General features: G+C 58.0%; 2 protein-coding genes across 2 annotated transcripts; both read right to left on the minus strand.

The window, feature by feature from the left end:
• Positions 1-28: 28 nt before the first annotated feature.
• Positions 29-1,396, minus strand: NRN1L (neuritin 1 like). The gene is made up of 3 exons (XM_007457263.1): positions 1,321-1,396; positions 432-564; positions 29-314 (listed from the first exon to the last, which is right to left on the minus strand). The coding sequence occupies exons 1-3, from the start codon at positions 1,394-1,396 to the stop codon at positions 29-31; spliced, it is 495 nt and encodes a 164-aa protein (XP_007457325.1).
• Positions 1,397-2,129: 733 nt separating this feature from the next.
• EDC4 (enhancer of mRNA decapping 4) lies at positions 2,130-12,817 on the minus strand. The gene is made up of 29 exons (XM_007457262.1): positions 12,733-12,817; positions 10,212-10,368; positions 9,693-9,804; positions 9,292-9,391; positions 8,834-9,023; positions 8,580-8,727; positions 8,386-8,490; positions 7,942-8,051; positions 7,776-7,859; positions 7,588-7,683; positions 7,392-7,494; positions 7,091-7,271; positions 6,924-6,996; positions 6,737-6,828; positions 6,482-6,681; positions 6,289-6,392; positions 6,043-6,199; positions 5,271-5,704; positions 5,082-5,186; positions 4,849-5,001; positions 4,727-4,763; positions 4,416-4,593; positions 4,165-4,320; positions 3,944-4,059; positions 3,693-3,858; positions 3,420-3,606; positions 3,108-3,327; positions 2,556-2,719; positions 2,130-2,322 (listed from the first exon to the last, which is right to left on the minus strand). The coding sequence occupies exons 1-29, from the start codon at positions 12,815-12,817 to the stop codon at positions 2,130-2,132; spliced, it is 4,206 nt and encodes a 1,401-aa protein (XP_007457324.1).
• Between the last annotated feature and the right edge of the window lie 517 nt (positions 12,818-13,334).

The raw sequence follows: 13,334 nt of genomic DNA on the forward strand, positions 1-13,334 counted from the left end.
GGGACACGCTGCTACCCGGCCAGACCGGCTAGGCCAGAGGACCCAGGAGGCAGGCGAGTGCCAAAGCAGCTGCCAGCAGAGGGGGCTCGGGGACCCGAGTGGGTGCTGGCGCTGTTGCCCGCAGCGTCTCCTGGTTGGTCTCTGGGCCCGCCCCGCGCTCCTGAAGGCGTACAGGGGTGCCGCACAGAGTGTGCAAATTATCTGGGTGTGGGGCCCGGCGAGCTTCTTGCTGTAGTGACTCCCACACAGCGGCGGCCTCCTCAGGGCAGCCCAACAGCACTTGCGAGGCACAGGTGTGGAAATCATTCCAAGACCTGTCAAGGGTGTGGGGTTAGGGTAATTAGGTTGGGCAGGGGGCTTTGGAATGGGAGGGAAGAGGTTCGGACCCCAAGGGTGTGGGGCTGGGCTGCTGCCCTCACGCCTGCCCGTACCTGCAGACACTCTCCAGCTCACCTCCGCGGCCCATGCTGTCCCCCAAGCGGATGAGACACTCGGCAAAGCCCTGGTATATGGTGTCACAGCGGCCTGGGACCGCTGTGGTTGCTGCCAGGGGAGATACAAGGACTGGGGGTGGGGGTGGAGAATAGTTGATAGGATGAGGTGGCGCGCCCTCACCATCCCCGCCCCTCGCCGCCAAACCCCAGGGGCTTGTTTACCAGGGAGCGTTCTGGGGACGTGACTCAGCGTGAAAGGGGTACCCCAGGGAACTAAGGGGCACATCTGGGGACCACCTGCCTCTGCCCCCTTCTAGGCAGACCTGGCCAGGATAGGTGGGGATGGGGGAAGGAGAAGTCTTGTCCCAGGGGCTGGCTCTTCTTCCGAGCTTCTGGGTCCCAGGTCAGGTGAGAATGGTCCAAATGAGAGTGTGGACATGGTGAAAGGAGGCAGGTCCCCTGGCAAGGTCCAGTTTCTCTGCAGCCTAGACAATCTTTGTTTGGCCTTTCCATCCCCTCCCCAGAGACAGGTGTTTTCTGATGGGTAGGGCAGAGTAGAGGGGGTTGGGATCCAGGTTCGACCCTAAGAGAGGACCTCAGAGATCCCACGGTTGGTCTGGGAGTCCCTCAAGAGGTCAAGTCTCCCTTTATCAGGATGGGGACTGTGGAATTTGGGGGTTCTTCCCTCCGAAACTAGGGCTCAGTTCCCACCCTCACTTTACATCCTAAAGCCACTGGCACACAATCCCTCCCTGGAGCCCTCTCACCTCCTCTCCACCCTGACTCTCAGCGCTCAGGAGGGCTGTGCCTCAGCTCCCACACAACCTACACTCAGCCTGGGGACGGGGTGTGTGGACTGGGCTGGGTCCAGCACGCCGGCACTCACCAAGGGGCAGCAGCAGCAGCAGCAACAGCCCCAGTGCACAGGGCGGTTGCCAGCGGTGACAGAAGCGGCAGCACATCTTCCCTGGGCTGGGAGCCTAGTGCCAGAGCTGGCAGCTTGGAGCGCAGCCCTTCGGCCCAGCCCCCAGAAGGAGGAACTGTGATTGGATGGGGGGTGACGGTGGAGCTCAAACCAGCCAGCAGCCCCGCCCCCCAGTTCAGATAGGCAAAGAAGGGAGGGACTCCAGAGAGGAGAACCCAGGAGCTCGGGGTGGTGCTGAGCTGATCCCAGGGCCCTTGCCTTGCCTCAGAGATGGAGAGTGGAGATCTGAGAAGGCAGTTGGGCAGATGAGGGTGGCTGTCCAGGGCCCTGGGGTGGGTTGGCCTAGACAGAGCTCCAGGAGAGGGGGCAGGTAACAAAGGGCAGTTATCAAAGTCATGCCAAAGACATACGAAAAGCACACACATACTCCATTTTATTCCAAAATCATTTAATTGAATTTCTCAATGTTTTTCAAAAACAAAAAGAACCAAACTGGTGGTAAAAAGGAACATGGGAAATTCAACTAAAGTGGTGTCATAATCTCAGGGGTCATGCTCCAGGCATGGCAGAACCCAAGAAGGCACAATACCCACCCTGGGCCCAGCCTAACCTGCTGGCTACCACAACCTATAGACCATAGCCAGTGCTATCCCCATCAAACACGCCAGAGGTGGGAGCCTGAGCAGGTAAAGGGCAGACATGACCCTGCTTTGGCCTAGGCCTGTCTGCTGACCTTCAGTGCCACCCCATCCTGGGCAAGGCAGGCTGAGCTAAGGGAGGCTGGGAGTCATAAGGCCGTGCAGCATGAGGCTGAGACGCCGGGCCGCTTTGCCAAGTGAGTTGTGTGGCTCCGCCTGCAGGAACTGGAAGAGCTTCTGGCGCACCTGGGCCATGACGGAGCCCATGTGGTCCCGAGTGATGGGGTCACTGTGGTCCAGGTGCATCACAGCCTCTTCCAGGTAGCTGGGGGTTTAGGAAAAGGACAGGCTACAGGTGACCTCCAGCAGAGAGGAGTGCCCCCTGGTGGCAATGAGGCCCAGAGGCTGATAATGGAGGCCTCAAAGCCTGAGATGGGTGGGTACAGAGGGGATTGGTGGAGAAAATTAAGGAGGGGAGTCAGGCAGGAGTGGGAGTCGCTGCTTTGAACTGCTCCCCGCCCTTCACCACAGCCCTAGTCCCTGACTATGCCCACTCACCTGAGCTTGAGGTCAGTTCGAGTGCCAAGGTCAGAGGCCAGTTGCTGGATGAGTGAAAGGAGTACAGGCTGGGAGAGGGGGCAAGGTGGCTGCCCAAAAACCTGGCCTGGGTCCACAGTTTCACACACGTACAGCACCAGGTTCAGGTCGGCAGCTGTCAGGGCCTGAGTAGAGAACAGAGTTTATAGTTAATGTCAGGATGGAATGCCTGCTTGTCTGGCTATGTGGCCTGGGAGAGGATGACCAGAGTAGGGCATCCTGAGGGGGATGCTTTGGGGCCCAGAGAGAGCACTGTAGGGCTGTGTTGTTACTCTAGGGAATCAGGAAAGTTTTCCTGAGAAGGGTGGTTCTGAAACTAGGTAGACTGAGGTAGGAAGAAAGGGATCCAGGGTCCAGAGGGAAAAGCAAGGGAAATGCCCTGGAGGCCAAAGAGAACCAAAAAGAGTCTGCTGAGGCCAGACCACCCAAAGCATGATGGGTAGAGTGGAATGTATGATGTGTGGGCCTTGTCAGGAGACTCCTGACTCTATCTGGGCTTAGTGCCTGGCTTACCTGCTGGAAGGCCTGATTGAGGTGGCCCTGCTGCAGCAGCTGCAGGATATGGGCTTGCTGGGCTTGGCAGTCGAGGTGGGTGGCAGGGACAGGTGTGCCAGCGGCTGAGCGCATGGCCTGCATGATGCTAGAGGTGACGGCAGCCTGCTGCTCCTTGAGTGCCACACTCACCTCACCCTTAACAATGCGCTGCACCTGCGCTAAAATTGCCTCTTGCAGGCTGCAAAGGCAAGTGAGGGAGATGAGGCTGACAGGCAGTTGGGTCTGGCCCTTTCCAAACCCACCACCTTGCTCAGTGCCCTGCCCACACACCTGCCCACAGCCACGTGCAGCTGGTGCTGCACCTCAGCCCGAACGCTGCTGGACACGGTAGCCGCCATCTGCTCCGTGGCTCCCTGCAGTGTGCTGACCAGGCCCCGCAGCTGGGCCAGCACGGGCTCCCGCGCCTCCTGTTCTCGTGCCTTTCGGCTCTTCATGTGGCTCTCCAGCTGCTGCAAGTCTGAGAAGTGACCATGGGGGCCATGAGAGGGATGGTAGGGAGAAGACGATAGCCCTTCCCTTCTTGGGGCATATGACCCTACTCACATTCCTGCGTGCCCAGTCGGAAGCTATCATTGATCTGCTGGAACATGGCCTGGCAGCTCTTCTCGAAGGCGGGCAGTACCACGCTCTGGAAGGCTTCACGGTAGGCGGCCTGCATTGGCCCCTGTAACGTGTCTGCGGCTGCTCGGGCAATGGCATCTGTTAAGTTCTGGGGGTGGATGAAGGGGCCTGAGTTGAAAGCTGAGCCCAAGCCCACCAACCACCAACCTCCCTCACCTCGGGCCCCACAGCACCTTGGACTTCAGCAGCTTGGAGATATTCTCTTTCATGCTACCCTCCACGGCTGTGAGTTTGGTGGCCACTGAGTTGCTCAGTTGGCCTGCCACGGGCTCCAGACTCCTAGACACACCTGGGACAGGGTGAGGAGGAAAAGGTAGAGCCATGAGAAGAAGCTTGTCAGGTAGGGGGCCCCACTCCCATCTGGCCCACCCAGAAGTCTCCACGCGAAACTCACATGGAGGAACCGTCTTCTTGATCTCATCCCGTATGCTGCGCTCCAGCCGCCCAGCCACAGCTGAAGATAGCGCTTGGGACAGCTGTTGCGTCAGCTGCTCCTGCAGCTGCCCACCACGCTGCTGTCCCTCGGCCAGTGCCCGCTCCAGTCGCCGTTCTGCATTGTAGCTAAGGAACAGGGCTGCAGCAGGTCCCATATCCCTCCCTGGGCCAAGAATGCTGCTGCCGCCCCATGCTGTGCCAGAAGGATACGCTCCTGCTCGTGCCGTGACTCTAGGGCACGTTCTACGTGGCCCGTGACGGTGCTCTGCAGGCCTTCAAGTTGGGTGCACAGACGCTGTAGCAGCTCTTCTTGGCTGTGCCGAAGCTGCACCAGCTCTCTCTGCTGTTGCCAGATTAGTGCTGGCCAGTCCTCAGGGGCCTCTGCCACCTGCCAGGAACACCAACAGTCACATGATGCCCGCCCCGCCCATCCCCACACACCAGACCAGGGGAAGGCTTGGAACCTACCCCACCCCCAGAGGCAGGAGTCCCAGATGCAGAAAGGGTGTTTGCTCGCTCACCTGGTGCTCTGTGAGCCGGGATCCCATGGACGAATCCCTGCCATAGAGGAGAAGCGCCTCAGGCCATGTCAAGCAGGCAGCCTGAAGACCACCCCTCTCCCTGGCCCCAGGACCCGTCCTACCCGTCATCCTTTTTGCCCTTTCGCTTGAGCTTGGGTGAGGCCCGAGGGGATCCTTTGGTCTTCCAGTCCTTGGCAGGAAGACGTGGAGTGGGAACTTTGGTGCCAAAACCCCCTGCAGCAGAGGCCAGGCTGGCCACCTCATCATCATGGTCGCTGTGGGAAGGGCATGGAGAGAAATAGGCACCTACCCACTTGTTGGCCCTGTGAGAGGAACGGTGCGGGGTGGTGCCTACCTTTGCTCGGCACTGGCATCCTGACTGTCGTGTTGCTGTAGCAGGTGATAAGGTGGTCGGTGAAAGGCCAGGCTCTTGTGCTTTTCCTGGAGGCCATTCCGGGGGCTGGGGGGACAGGCCAACTCAGCAGTGGATGACTCTATCTGAAGCCCCTACCATCAGCACATTTCCCCCTCCTAAGCTCCTCACCTCTCTGCCAGGCTGCTGCAGGTCTCACGAGTAATGTCTGGTGCCGTAGGCCAGACCTGACTGTCAGGGGCTGTGGCCTCCTGGGTCAAGGCTGCCTCCAGGAGGGAAGGGGTACTATGCCGATCCCCATCCCCAGGGCCTCCATCCAGGCTAAGCTGGGGGCCAAGCTCGGGTCCCGGCCGGGGCCGTGGAGACAGCAAGTGTAGTGCTGAAGCAGCTGAGGCCATACTGTCTGGCTCTAGGCCCTCTGAAGCGGAGGAGCCAAAGCCACGGGACAGCGCCTCAGATGCGATCTCAGGGATATCCTGGGACAGGGCAGTGGAAGCTGAGGAGATAACATCGGGGGAGCGGGTGCGGCTGGGGGACGCCTGGGGTAGCCCCAGGGGCTCCACTTCCTGCAGCTCCAGGGATAGTGTAGAGGCAGCAGTAGGCACCTGAGGTAGGCCAAAGGTGGGAACTTAGGTGGTGGGAAGTGGGAGTAAAAGGAGTACAGAGACGAAGCGCTGGTGTGTATAGTGATGAGAGATGGGACAACGGGGAAGGGGGAGGAAGGTCAAAAATGGCCGCAGCCCAGGAGGAGAGGAGGTGGGGATGGAAAGACTGAGGATCTGCCCTCCAGGGACACCGGGGGCTGAGATACCCTCAGGGGAAACATGGACCACCTGAGGAAGAGCAGGACCAGAAGACAGGGTGCTGTGGGAGGAGACTGCCACCAGCCTTCCCACTCCCATACACCTGCTATACTGCACTTCACACACACCCACATACGCACCTGCCCGGGCCCTTTGGGAGGCAATTTGTCGGCCGGACTTGGGAGCAGGCCAGGCAGGAGGCTACGTGGGCTTGCCTGCAGGCTGCTGCTGCTGCTCATTGTCAGACCACCATCCAGCTGTAGCTTGGGGCTCAAGGTCAGCTCCTCAGGTGGCCTGCTGGCAGGAAGGATAAAGTGTAAGCAGCCAGAGCCTGGCATCACCTGGCACCAGCCCCTGACACGCCCTAACTCTGACCCTCATTTCACCTGGGCAAGGAGGGATCCACGGCCGAAGTACTGCTCATGGCAGACACCGCTGTAAGAGAGGAACTGCTGCTGCTGCTGCTGCTGCTACTGGGAGATGCAGCGATCTGGGGAGATGTGGAGAACGAGGGCTGTGGCTGTGGGGGGCACTCCCAGGGCCTCCCTCCCTGTGCCCCACACTCCTCCCGCAGCATACCTGCTGCAGGGAGGTGCTAGGTGTCATGAAGGCGTCAGGCGTCATCAGCTTGGGCTTGGTCTCACTGCTCAGACTGAGGAAGTCAGCAGGTGCAGGCAGCTCCACGATGCGTCGGAGGTCAGGCTGGGAGCCGTGAGTGGCCGATCCCAGGCCCTCAGAAGCCAGTTCTGGTCGAGACTCTACAAATGCTGTGGGAAAAGCTGCCACTTGAGTCAGATCTCAGACCCCAGTGCTTTCCTGTCACCCCCAACTCACCAAAGTCCTCATGGGCAGGGTGTGTAGGGAGCGGGACCACCACGTCAGGGTTCAGCTGTGGCTGGAAGCGGATCTGTACATCTTGCAATGCCCTGCAGGGAGAGCAGGGGGAGAATATGAGAGTCAGAGTCAGCAGGGTAGGGAGGGGCACAGACAGGGCACAGGCGGGCCTCCCCAGCACACTCACTTAGTGTGCACACAAAAGAGCTTGATGAGCACACCAGCTGCAGACTCCATGGCACCAGCTCCGTGGGTCCCATCTACAAGGACAATGTGGACGACTAAGCCCCTGGCCCTCTGTGCCTCAGCACTCCCCTACATCCCAACACACATCCCTGACCCTGAGCAGCTCACCAGCCCCTAGGCTGTCATTCTCCTCCTCGGCTGGCAGCACCTCAGTGTGCCGCAGCCGGCAGCGACTCACAACCTGGATACCGAAGCTCAGCACAGGGTGGGTGAGCAGGAACTCAGAGATGGAGCTGAAGCAGGCACGGCCCTCCTCCTGGTTCTGCAGCAGTTCCATCACGTAGAGGACCTGCACAGGTAGCGAGTTCACAGCTGAGCTCAGGGGCTGGGAAGATGTGGATGTGCCACACACACCCTTGTCCTCCCTGATGATATCAGATCTGCCCAGAGTGTCCCCACTGCAGCCCACCTTCCGTTGCACATCGCTGAGAATCAGGTATTCTGCTGAGAGGTCCAGGCAAACCTTGAGGCTGGGGGGCACACTCACTGAGCTGAAGATATCTGGGGAGAAGCTGGAGGGGGTGGCCACGAGGCAGAATGAATGAGACTGAGAGGGTGGAAGGAACCCAACCCTGCCCCTGCCCAGCCCCACAGCCCCTGCTTACCGAATGGTCTGCAGGCAGGTCCAGGACACCGTGCACCACATCTTCAGCTCCCGATTCTGGTCAGCACCAGTAATAAGGAACCTCCAGAAGGGGACCCTGCAAAGCAACAAGGCACTGAGTGGCTGGCTGGGCCCCTGCTGGGAGCCCAAAGTCCAGCCCACCACCCTCCTGCCTGCCCACTCACTCACTCAGGATCCTGTTTCTTGTGGTTGTCACAGAACAGGAGGCAGGAGAGGGGCCTCCCATCGTGAGGCTTCCACTCGTGCAAACACCTGCAGGCAGGTATATGAGTGGCCTGAGTGGGTGATCTGATCTCCTACCTGGGGGAGCCCAGGCCCTCAGGCTCCGCCTTACCTTGGCTCATCCTGCCCCTCAATGTAAATCTGCCAGAACTTGACGAAGCCATCATGACTTGCGGTAGCCAGGACAGTCCCATCAGGTGAGAGGGCCCCTTCACTTAGGCACTGGGAAGAACCCAAAAAGCCTTGCTTTGCCACCTGACTAGAGGTGGGAGCAAGTCTTCCTCAGGTGAGGATGGCAGTGAGCTAGGCTGACCCAAAGCGGATCTGCGTGTTTGTATGAAAGACAATGAATGGGGGCGGGGTGCTGTAGAGAACACCAGATCCATAGGGTGCATGGTTAGGTGTGAGCGCCACAGGAGACGGGTCCCTCTGTGCTCCGAGTTCCCATGGCAGAGTGCTAGAAAGCTATCTGGGCAGCTGTGGGAACAGGGAATAGATAAGGGACATAAAGGGGTGGGGAGAGGAGGGCAGCAAAGGCAGTCAGTTGCAGGCTTACTGTGCTGTGGCCTTTTACCACGATGAAGCCCTGCTTGATCTGGCTGACATCCACGGGCCAGGTGCTGTGGTTGGAGCGGAGCATGTCCAGGTCCCATACCTCAGCCTAGCAGGTACAGGGAGGTAAGCATTCAGCCCGTGACCACACCATTGCTACTTGGCCCCCTCCTTCCCCCCCAGGCCCAGCCCCCTCACCCGGTCCTCATGCAACAGGGCCACCGTTGGGCTGCCCTCCTCACAGCAGTCCTCACTCTCTTCAGGGATGAAGGGGCACCAGATGATCCTGCGGAAGTGGTTCAGTGGAGTGCCCTCTGGCTGTCGGATATGGACCAAGATCTCTTCTCTGAGCAGGGTGTTAAGGGCTAGGCAGGTGGATAATGAGGTATGTCTGGCAGACCCAGCTCCGCCCACTTTTCTTCAGTCCCCCATCCCACCCTGGGAAAGGATACTGAATTTTGCCATTAACCAGGGCCAAGCGCCACACAAACAGGTTGCCTGCCTCATCCAGGCAGGCCAGCTGTGGGGAATTGAGGTGTGCAAAGGCCAGATCAGCCACACTGCCTGTGAAGCCTTTGAGCAGGGTCCTCTCTGAAGTGCTGACACTGATCACCCGTACCATCGCTGAGCCGTTGTTGGCAGCTAGAATCAGGAGAGCGGTAGGCCATGAATAAGTATCTAGGCCCAGGCAGCAGCAGAGAAGCCCTGCCCTTGCCTGTCTCTCTGCCACTACCAGTCTCAATCTCTGTTTTCTCACTCGGCTCCAGAAGGCCTGGCAGAGCTGGGGCCAGCACAGACAAGCCTTCCATTATACCTCTACGGTCTGAGTGGGCTGAGTGACCGGACAGTAAAGCTGCATCTCTGGGGCTACTAGCAGAACACCTCCCTCCTCCGTACTGTGCCTACTCACCCCGAATAGCATAGGCCAAGAAAGAGTTGGACACAGCAATCAGGTTGCCATAGTAGTATTTCTGCTCCCAGTCATACTTGGCGACGGGCTGGATTTTCACCTGATAATCAAGAGTGAGGAAGGTCATAGAAGTCAAGGGCTGGGGCAGCTTTCCTGGAGCTGAGGTAGCCCCCGGCATGCCTGGGGACAGTAGAGGCCATATGCGCAGGCCCAGCCACCCATTCACAATTCTTGGGGCCAGATTCCCACAGAGACTTGGCAGCCAACCCTGGCTTCCTGAGACTGGGATACACTACCTATCTGTCAGGATAGTCCCCATAGGTACTGGCAGCATGGAATGGGGGAGGGACAGCCTAAGTGTGCCCCATCCGTTATACATGCCATGACATCCTGGTGCCCACCTTATTGCTCCCCCGTGCCTTGCTCGAGATGCTAGAGTCACTGCTGGCCACAATCTCCACCTCCTTGGCCAAAATCCCGATGCAGGTGGAACTGTCGTCTCCTAAGAGGCAGCTGGGGGGAGGGGTGCATAGCGTGACTCTTGTCCACCCAAAGTCTCGATGGGCAGGGTTGGGGGGAGAAGATACAGACACTCTGGTGAAAGTGTAAAGTCTCAGATGCCCAACTCTGCCTGGTTCACTGGTCCCCAAACCTACAGCTTCCCTTACTCACCTCCCTCCTTGGGAATGGCCCTACTTCCACACTAAACCAGGTGCCCAAACTTCAGATCCAGGCCAAGCCCTTGAGCTTGTCATTGCCCCTCATCCTAGTGCAAACTCAGTGTGGTTAAGTGTTCCACCTCAGGTCATCTAGTGGGGAAGCAGCAGAGGCTGCTGGACCCTCTCCCCTCACCTTATGTCTTTAGTTCACAAATGCCTCAAAGACCCCATCACCACCACTGCCATCTCCCAGACACTCACATGACCTGCTTTTCCTGCAGGTTAATAGGAGGCATGGTTCGGAGACCAGTCTTGTTTGTTGAAGTACCATCACCTGAGCAGAGGGGGTCTGGGACCAGGAGCCCATTGAGATCTCCATTGTAGGCATTAGATGGTCGCTGGCTCTCTGCACTGGGACCTAGAGACAGAAAGGGCCACTCTGATGAAGTTATTCCACCTGCCCACTGGCCTCTCCTCCTGCAGAGCTTCACTCAAGAACCATGAGATGCTCTAGGAACACTCAACAAGGCTTGTCAGTGGGGAGGAGGGCCCTTTGTTCAACCTTTATTCCATAAACACTGATGGTGAACCTAATGCACGCTAGGACCAAGCATGAAGCTCTTCTACCTGGGGGAAGGGTATAAGAATGCTCTGAGTCCAATTAATACTCAGGCCTGGGTCAGTACAGAGGGACTCTGTGTACTTGAAGAAGGGCATGGGAAGGGTCAGGACAGACTTTACAGAGGAGGTGCCATCAGAGCCAGCGCGTCTAGAACACACAAACATGGGAAGGATGGAGGGAAAACAAGGCTGCAGAGGTCTCAGGTATGAGGCTAGGGTGCTTAGATTTTCCCTGTGGTAATGAGAGCCACAAAAGTTTTAAATGGGAAAGTGACATGATCTGCTATGGCCAGAGGACTGACTGCTCTAAAGTAGCATGCAGGATAGTTGAGAATCCAGGTGAGAGATACCAGGGCCTACATCAAAGTAGTGGAGGGGTTGGAGAAGAGAGGGTGGGCTTCTAAGGCATGGAAAGACATGATAAGATGTGGAAGTAAGAAAGGAAGGAGACTGCTTGACACGGAAATGGCTCAGAAGAAGCCACCCTGGAGGAATGGACATGAAGGAGTTGGACAAAGAGTAGAGAAATTATGGGGTAGGGTGTGTAATCAGGAAAGATAGCCTTTCAGTTGTTTACCATTGGCTGTGTTTCAAGCACCCTCATAGGTTCAGACACTACTCCAAAACTCCCAGGTAGCAAGGAGAGTAGGGCCTCATATTCAAGGAATATGACAAGTTTCTAGTCACAAAACTGCCTGGGGTCTCACATGGTCCTCCAGTGAGAGGAGACAAGCAAGGGCTACTTGGCAAACAGGGGAATCAAGTACCAATCAGTAAGCAAAGAGTTAAGAGGAAAGACTACAGGCCACCTCACTTGCATCAGAGCCACCTTAGCTGCTCAGGGGTAAGCTGACCACTCTCCCTTCCAGGCAGGCTACCATGAGGACAAACAAACAAGTTACACGTTACCCATGCCAGGCTCTACCAAACCTTTGTGAAGACTAACTAGTTTGCTAGCAGCTAATAAGCATGAGAGGGCCAGGCCAAGCTCATGAGTCCAAGGAGCACACACTCCAGGCCTGGAGAAAAGGACTTGGTGGTTCCAGGCAGCAGATAGATTTTCTCAGAGATTAGAGGTTAGCTAAACCCAGGAGTGAGCACCAGTGCCTGCTTCCAAAGGGAGCCAGTTTGGGCCTTCCAGCAGGTTTCACAACAGGGTCTGAGGAAACACCAATTCTCAGCTCTGGCCACTGCACATCCACACCACCATTACCAGCCAGTCTCTCAACCACTACAACACTTCACAGGTCCCTGAACCTGCCATAAAACTGGTACTTTCACATATGCTATTTCCTCTTTGCAGAATGTCTTTCCTGACACCCAAGCCCCTCTCTATATTACAGGTCCTAGCCTAAACATTGCTCTTCTCTCAGATCTGTTCTCAGGCATTCTCCAACCCCCACCCCACCCACCCTATCCCCATCACAGCGCCAAACACTTCTCTCTCTCAATGAGAATAGCATTATATTACACCTTGTTAGCTCTGTGTCCTAGGAGCTCACTGAGGGCAGGAGCAGCTCTGAGGTACCACTGCAAACCCAAGAAAAGTTTAAACGAATGGACGTAAACTAGGGCTTGCAGATGTTTGTAGATCCAATCAGGACTGTGCAGTCTGTGATTTGCCTTAAACCCAGAGAGGACACGGAATTGGGGGTGGTCACCTTCCTCCTGAAAATCAGTTTCAGAATCGCATGCCTAGAGTCTTTATTCCAGAAGGAAGGGCAAGTTGCATAGGGAGATCAGCGGTTCTTCAGCACAGCGCCTAGGTCTAGATCCAGAACTCTGCATACAGAGCCCAGACTAGGCCTCTGAACTATGGCAAAAGGGTAGGGAACCCGGGCCAGTCCCAGGAACACTAGAGACGTTGCGGCCAGGACACCTGGTGGGCTCTGCGAATTCAGAGAAGGTGCCTCACCTTCAGCCGAGACGCTGAAGGACGAGGCAGTACGGCCCGGCTCCGGGATGGGGCAGGATCGCACCCAGGGGTCTGCGCCCTTCAGCAAGCAAGCTCAGGGATTTGCCGCTCCGACCCTCGTCTGCCCTCACCAGCCGGGAGGATGCAGAGCCGGTCCTGAGTGACCCGAGGGCCATGAGGGTGGCCGAGGCCCGCACCGCCCTTCTGCCCGCTCACCAAGGATCCACCCCCACCGTTCCGGCTCACCCCCCGCGGGCCGGTCCAGCTTGAGGATGTCCCGCAGGTGCTGCGTGGCGTCCTCGATGTCGATGCTCGCGCAGGAGGAGGCCATGGGCCCAGACGCGGGCGCCCGGGTCCGCGCCGCGTTCGTTCGCCGCCGCCGCGCACCGTCCAGCTGAGCACTACCCCGCCAGGACCAGACAGTGGGACCAGTCACTACACTCGGTCCACCCAAAGCTCGCAAACCGCCACCCGCGCCGCGTCCCTGAGCCCCGCCAACCCCACCAACCGCCTCCACTTCCGGCCCGCCCCAGACTCGTCTCCCGGAACCTGAGCAGAGCGGAGAAGAAAGGTTCCGGGCTGGGGGTCGGACGCTTCGCCCCTACCGGAGCCCGCCCCTCGCGCGGTCCTGCCCCTGCGCTAGTAGGGTCTGGGGAGTTCCTCGAGGCTGAGGCAGAGCAAATGTCCACATACTGGACCGCCCAAAGCGCCCTACTTGCCTCAGGTTATCCCGCCCGGTCCATGTCCACTCTCAAAGCATGGGCTCATGGTGGGCCTAGGACCGGGTCAATTTGGTTGCCCAAGCTGAATCCCTCAGATGCCCCAGGAACAAGCTAAATTGGTAGGAG

This window comes from Lipotes vexillifer, unplaced genomic scaffold (assembly GCF_000442215.2).
Source record: "Lipotes vexillifer unplaced genomic scaffold, Lipotes_vexillifer_v1.1 scaffold504, whole genome shotgun sequence".
Lineage (NCBI taxonomy): Eukaryota > Metazoa > Chordata > Mammalia > Artiodactyla > Lipotidae > Lipotes > Lipotes vexillifer.

Bases quoted from the DNA above. Each gene is read 5' to 3' on its own strand.
- NRN1L (XM_007457263.1), bottom strand. From the start codon at position 1,396: ATGTGCTGCCGCTTCTGTCACCGCTGGCAACCGCCCTGTGCACTGGGG. The intron at 565-1,320 runs GTGAGTGCCGGC...CCCCACCCCCAG, and splicing joins GCTGCTGCTGCTGCCCCTTG to TCCTTGTATCTCCCCTGGCA. The intron at 315-431 runs GTACGGGCAGGC...CACCCTTGACAG, and splicing joins GAGCTGGAGAGTGTCTGCAG to GTCTTGGAATGATTTCCACA.
- EDC4 (XM_007457262.1), bottom strand. From the start codon at position 12,817: ATGGCCTCCTCCTGCGCGAGCATCGACATCGAGGACGCCACGCAGCAC. The intron at 3,859-3,943 runs GTGCTGTGGGGC...ATCCACCCCCAG, and splicing joins CCAAGCTGCTGAAGTCCAAG to AACTTAACAGATGCCATTGC. The intron at 3,328-3,419 runs GTGTGTGGGCAG...TTGCCTTTGCAG, and splicing joins CTGCACGTGGCTGTGGGCAG to CCTGCAAGAGGCAATTTTAG.